Source organism: Euwallacea similis, chromosome 7, assembly GCF_039881205.1.
Source record: "Euwallacea similis isolate ESF13 chromosome 7, ESF131.1, whole genome shotgun sequence".
Classification (NCBI taxonomy): domain Eukaryota; kingdom Metazoa; phylum Arthropoda; class Insecta; order Coleoptera; family Curculionidae; genus Euwallacea; species Euwallacea similis.
The window spans coordinates 2,715,391-2,722,634 of NC_089615.1; the positions used below are offsets into that span (position 1 = coordinate 2,715,391).

At 35.9% G+C, this 7,244-nt stretch overlaps 1 protein-coding gene across 1 annotated transcript; it reads right to left on the reverse strand.

The window, feature by feature from the left end:
* Nucleotides 1-762: 762 nt before the first annotated feature.
* On the reverse strand, nucleotides 763-6,273 carry LOC136409978 (uncharacterized). Its single transcript, XM_066391867.1, has 4 exons — nucleotides 6,068-6,273; nucleotides 5,557-5,859; nucleotides 4,017-4,250; nucleotides 763-1,128 (listed from the first exon to the last, which is right to left on the reverse strand). Exons 1-4 carry the CDS (start codon nucleotides 6,164-6,166, stop codon nucleotides 907-909), a joined length of 858 nt encoding a protein of 285 aa, XP_066247964.1. The 5' UTR covers nucleotides 6,167-6,273; the 3' UTR covers nucleotides 763-906.
* Between the last annotated feature and the right edge of the window lie 971 nt (nucleotides 6,274-7,244).

The window sequence follows — 7,244 nt, forward strand, 5'->3', positions numbered from 1 at the left end:
GACTAATTGCATAATGTGAACAAATAATCAAATGACCGTGTTTACCACAGAGATATTTGTGAAACTCAGACTCCTGCATTTGTAATTTTGTGCTTTGTCGTTGCCCACTCTTGCTACATGTTTAATTTGATTTATTCATACTTTTGTCTTTTTTATTTTTTTTTCGTTGCCAACAAGATTGCTTTGTTTCTCAAAAAGGCATCTCTCAATATCTCTTGCTTGATGATAAGATAAAAATCATACTTTTTTCACTTCGTTTCTTCAAATGACAATTAAAAACCACCAATTAATAAGAGCTTTCAATTCAAATTTCTCATTAGTAACATGCAATCAGAATTGATTAATATCCCTATTTACCCACTATATCCCTATATTTCATCCAATATAAATTGAATAATCGTTTTTGCCGCTATTTCTTACGAATGCAATCAATATAAATTTCAGCTTCAATTATTGGAATAATTATTGATATCAGAATTCGGTCCCTTTTCTCATGTGGAATGAATTATTTAAACCTTTACGAAATAAATCATTTTAAATTCAAGGCTAGTGAATTTGCAAGTTCAAAGTTTAAAATGAAAACAAATGTATTACTTCGTGCTCCATATGCTAGATATATATTTTTATTTGCTTTCACTGGAAAAGCTGCGCCAGCATCGCATTTGAGCTTGCAGCGAATTGAAAGCTACATTGAAATATTTATACATTTAAAATGGTGTTGTCAAACTTACAAAAAGGTAGAAACTATATTCTTCAACAGGTTTATTCAATAAAATAAATAAACGCAAACATTCATATCAACAAAAAAAAATAAATTAGTCAATAAATAATTGCGACGATAGCACACAAAACACCAATGTGGTGGTAACGGATCAACTACCCCTGCAGGGCAGTATTAAACCAGAATTAATTAGCAGGTACGTGGGCACTGTAAGCCAAATTTTGGGCGTCCTTGACCTCAAAGTTCCTTCCCCATCCACCACCCCCGTAACTGTCATGGCCGCCACCGCTGCTCACATGGTGATCATGGTGGTCGTGGTGAGGTTGGGCCACCACCTCGTAGGTCACATGTTTCTCTTGGCTCAGGAGTTTTTTCAGACCGATAATGGCGGCCAGCACAAGGGCAAGCTGAAAAAAGTTAAAATTAATTAAGAAGAAAGTGTTAGCGAAGCTGCCAAACGAGTGGCTTCAAAGGGTTTCTAAAAGTTTTTTATTACTCCTCTCATCATGACCTGAAAATTAGGAATATTTGCTAAAAAGAAACATGTACTTAATCGATACTTGTTCAAACTGTAATTAATCAAGTCAAGAGAGGAGAAAGCAGAACAGGATTCAGTGAAATCCACTTTACGCAGCGGGATGTTGAATCGACGAAATTTGGAAAGTTCCATTTTCACATTTATATACTCGATTTATCCACTAATAGAGCCCTTTAAGCCCTATTCATTGGATGCAAATATAAATATTTAATTTATATCTATTTAAAGTTCTCTGGCCTCAAGGGAGGTCGAGCGGTTTAGAAACCTAACGACCTTATTAAGAGACAATGCCTAGTAAGATCAATTCTCACAGCCAGACTGTCTAAGTTCTCATAAAGATCGTCAGCCAGACCCATAAATTGCACTTAAAATCATAAAATCATCCTCCACATATTACAGTTACAGGTGCATTAATCCGCCTTTTAAACCAAATCAATGGAATGCCACTTGGGCGGACGCTAACTCTCCTTGACCCAGAAATGCACCATGAATCATGGTCATGGTAAGTCATAGCGAACACGGAAATTGCTCGTGGCGACCTCTGAGCACGGACATTAAAACTAAAAGTAGTTTCAAGATTAGTGAGAGAAAGTTGCATCAATTACTGCCAGTAGGTACCTATCTCGGGTACCACCTGTTGTGGCCTTGTTACCTGTTTAGTTGGTTGCATATTATTCAAGTTCAAGGTGTATAAAGAACGGTTGAAATTTGAACTTGATAATGAAATGATTGTGTGGGACTGACTGATTTTTATTTGTGTGCAAAAATGGTATGTTAGGTTAAGAAAGGGTATTGTTAACTTAGGGCAACAATAATAATGCAGGGAGATCAACGAAAAATTGCCAAATTTACTATAAGAGTTCTACAGTAATCTAACATCCGATTCAGTGATGACAACAGCAATGTTGCCAAGTTTATATTTTTTTCGTTGGATGCCGGAATGTTTGTATTACAAATGAGATACTAAGATACATATATATATTTTTTTTTAATTCTGCCGGCCATTGTAAATATTTACTATGGTAAATATTTTATTATTATCTTTAATGGTTTTTGAGATAATGGCACATACAATGCTAAAAACCGTTAAGCATGACATTTATCGATAACACTTAAAGGGCGATCTTGGCTATTTCATTTGAAACAAAAAAATTCTAGTTTCTTGCGAAAAAAGCTTAAATTTGGCAATATTATATTTTTTCATAATATTCGATTTTTTTTTTCGCATTGGTTTGAAAAATGGAAATAGGTGAGCAATTATCAGTACATTCGATGATTAACAGGGTGTAGGGGACTATTTCTATATAAAATAGGTCAATTCGATCATTCAGTAATTTTTAATTTTAACCCCTTGTAGGAAATTTGGAAATATACATTTAATAATAGAGTGTCCAAGCAATTATCCTTCCAGAGGCGCCTGTGGAAGAACTTTTGCATAGATTTCACAGATTTTAAAAATATAGTGATTTTTCCGGTTGTAAAATATCCGACCAAGAATATATGTATATTCTATTTGTCCGAATAATTAACTGGTAAACTACTGGACAATTTTAGTACATTTTAAACAATGGAAAAAGTATTTAATTTCTTTGTTATTATTGAAGTTGACGGCCAAATTAAAAGATCTCCAGACAAATTCAATTTAACTCACTCATCTCGGCCAAATATTTCTGCGGTAATGTTATAAACACATGATAAAACCTATTAATACCTAGAGTGCAAGAAATGCTATAGGACGTGATAAAATGTGTAACATAACACCCTCCACTAGCAAGAAACACGAATCGCCCCACAAAAAATACCACTCCCCTCGGAATGGGTCTATTGGCATTGCCATATCCATAACGGCCGCCAGAGTATTTAGTAGGCCTTAGCTATCAAGTTTCAGCAGGCCTTGAAGATTCGACATGGCGGATGTTATCACATGGCAGCAGTAATATTCGATTCTTCAAACCTCATCAAATTGAATTATTTCACATTAGAAACAAAGTTTTTATAAACTGCAGAACTTCAATTCATTAACACCTGCCAATTAATCATAAAAAAATATCAGAAATGATGCTTCTTCAATTGAACATGCATCTAGTATCTCTATGGTTCGGGAACAACTTTTTAAAGATATTCTATGAAGTTCTGAGTCAATAGACACAATAAGCTATTTTGTTTACCTAAATGGGAAACCTACGCTTGTAAGCTTCCCGTAGATGCCAAAGTAGCATCGCTTGCTCTCTTAGAATCTGAATAAGTTGAGGTAAACAAGGTCAGAATAATTGATGAAAAACAAACCAAAAACTTCTAGCTATTTAACTTTCGAGTCTCTGATTCTACGTTCTAAAGGCGAAACTGTTTTGAAGGACAAGTTAATCATTTCATATTATTTCCCCTAGGGCCAAATACCATTCACCATCAGGCCACATAGTTCAAAGTCGGGGGCATGCAAATCGTGTAGACCAACGAATAATAATAAAAGTTGATTATCGAAAAGTGAATTTCCCACGAGGTCGTGCGGTAGAAAGAAAGTTCCTTCATGTTCCTACTAACCTAATGAACTTTCCGTGGGAGGACTTAAATCTTAAAAACTTTCCTAATTTAGGGTGTGAAAGCTTAATTGAGACAATCTACGTTTTCGTTAGCTCTGAGTAGCATTGCAAAGACGTAAACAACAAATGCGAACATGTAGGAATTAGACTTTATTAGAGAGCGAATATTATATTACAGTCTTATTTATTTGAATAAAAATAATGTGATGAGACTTACCTTGCTCACTAATAAGGCCTTTCCGACCAGGAGCACTAGAGCTTTGAAGGCCAGAGCTTTGAGTAAACCAATTTTCATCATGGCGGCTGCCATGATTCCGTTCATATTGCCTTGGTCCTTCTTCTTACGACCTTCTTCGGTGGCACTTTCAGTAGGGCGAAGAGAGAATCCAAGATTGAGACCTCCATCTTTGTCACTGCCTCCGGAAACCACAACATCGGCGCCATCGGTTACCTACAATTGCATTCTTATTAGCATTGAATTGGAGGTTTAACTAGAAACTTATCGAGATTGATGATTTGTAATGAATCGTGGTATTACAGCATTGATTTCTTAGGAAACTCTAGCTTAAGGGATACATTAGTATTGACGGGGTGTTGGGTGCAATCAATACACACTCTATATTCTATCATTGCTTGATGTAACGAAAAATCAGAACGACCTGTTAGTTCTTAACGGACGTTGGCCGTTAAGAATCCTTAATGGACTGATGGAATTGGCAAACTTTTCTTTTGCAATGACGTCTCGTTTTTAAGCACCTTTTTTGTTGGAAGCACATACTTGCCCCTCAAATTTTTTTGAAGCAGCTATAGACAAGGTGGAAAATGAAGCTAGAATATCGTTGATTTCTCAAAAATTTAAATAGCAAAAACAGAAATACAGGGTGTTAAAGTTTCAGATTTTTCAAAAAATTCAGCTTTACAGATCTTTCATTTCTTGATATATCAAGTTCAGATTTTGTACGTACACTACTCGCTAGAATCTACATGACCATGATTCACAATTTTCAATTAAAACCAACAAAAAGGCACTTTTTCTGAAGTCACGATCCCTTTTGCTTTCCGAACTTTTTTGTCGCACGCCACTGAATGTTTACTTATCTCCCGAAGTTCGAAGTCCTTATTTAATTTAGAAACTTTTTCGCCCTCTCGCATTACTTCCGTATCCGTTGCTGTTTTACAGCTATTTGCGAAAGCATTGCGGAATACGTATGATTTTCTCGAAAGAAATGCATATACGCGTGCTGTTATTTGAATTTCCAAATGCAATAATTATGGTAAACATACATTAAACTCTGACTTCATTAGATTATTTTTGTCATAAATTATTATGGATTTGGACGTCCAAATGAGAACACACGTATAAGGCATTTTTAAGGGATTTTTTTTCCGCAAATATTTGGAAAACAGTTTTCCGAAATAAACGGGGACTTTAAGCCTGATGGGCTGGAAAACTAACGATTAGTAGCATGTGTTCGGGGAGGTAAAAAGCACCAAGATCATATTACCATCATGTTGGTCATGTGTTTTTGGATCAAAAATATCCATTCTCTTAAGGCATCTTTTCATAGCGAACTCCGCTCGGCAATACATAATAGCGCATTCCGAATTTTTTGCTAAATATAGTAGAGTTTTTTCACCCACCACTACAGCGACTACCCCACCACTAGCCAAACTACCATGCATTTTCTTTTTAATCCATCAACTCATAAAACTTATTTTACTGAGTTCTCAATTAAAATTATCCATTAAATACTTACATGCCATTTCATAGACCTACTCCGAACGAAGTTATACAGTTTCTCCCCTATAACTTGAATCAACTGGGCTTCCTCAGACATTTTCTCAACATCCTTCGAACTGCGCGAAGTCTCTATTGTGGTGGTCTCAGTTGAGGTTTGAGTAATCTCAACATCTCCAAGATCGATTTGAGACTTTTTCAGCATACGGTTGAAATACGTCACCAATTTGAGCATCATGCATGAGGAAATGTCATGGTTGGAGCATTTATTATTAAGTTTTTTCATCAAAGACTCTTCTATCGTCTGCTCATTAGCATGGACCTGTAGATGAGACCCATTAGTTTAAACTGTTATGAGCAACAGTAATTTAGTGTCTGTAAGAGTGAGTTGTGCGAACTGGTCTCACGTAAACTGATTCAATTGAATTTCGTTCAATATCATGCTTGTAATGATGCAATGATTTGGAATTAGTATTATTCCACCGTATTTGAGAGGAAATGGATTTTTTGTGTACTAATTTGGTACTTACAGAATTAACATGTGCGGTTTGATGTTCATCTACCACCGGTCCTGTAGCTACCGCAGCAAAAGAAATAGCAAACACCGCACAAAGCACTAGGCACTTCATATTGTCTCTAATTTTTTACTACCTAAATGAATTAAAGACAAGATACTTAATAGAAAAAAGGTGCTGGCGTTAGCATGTGACCAAAGTAGCAAATAAAATGAAGATCCAAAAAGAAGTGGGAACATTTTATACGATCCGTAAGAAACGCTACCAGTATCAGGAAGTGTGTCGTATGGACCAGCTGAAGAAATTAGGGTTACGATGAAGAAATTCTTCGGCTGTGAAGCACGCAGTTCAGATTGGCCAAGACCTTGATTGTCGCTTCGTTTGGTCGATTGGGTTTTGCTGCCCCGTGAGAATTCTTTTCTTGGGGGAAAATTGTTATAACGACAGTGAAATTTTCACTCCTTAGGATGTTAATCGGGGTTCAGCGGCTACGTTTACACCCATCGCAGTAGGTCGTTTAGAATTTCGTGAATTTGAGGCGTACCAAAATGAAATCATTCTATGCGATTACACGAAAAAGAAGGCATTGACATCTTACAACATGGTGTTTGTTATGCGTTCATATAAGTAAATTATTTATTTTCCAACGTAGACTGTGGTTAACGCATGTAGTATATACAATGTATATACATACATATATGAGCGCCCAATACTTTCACCTAAACTTATTTAATCTTGTAGACTCATAATCAAACGGCAATTGGTTGATTCTTAATCTCAATTAAATCTTATAGCGTTGGAACTGATCAATATAAAATTAAAAATTTTTAAAACCAGCCATCACAAGTATTTCCGAGTTTGTGAACTACTCCACCCCTACTACTCCTCCAGATTAAGAAAAATGGAAATAAATTTGACATTTGCGGTGACCACATAGTTTTCGAACTTTCCAGCATACGATCATTATTTGATTTTCAATGGTGCACCACAATATCCGGTGTAAACGTACTCCTAAAGCTCCATCCTTTAGGTCCTCTCTACATAAAATCTCTATGCTAATGAAGTAAAAGTGATACTTTGAATACGCGAATTTGTTGTTTTGACCTTCAAAAATAGTCGGTTTATTACTTAAGAAAGCAGCATTCAGCAACTTCTTCAGACTCAACGGGGAATAGAGTGACTATCACAATGC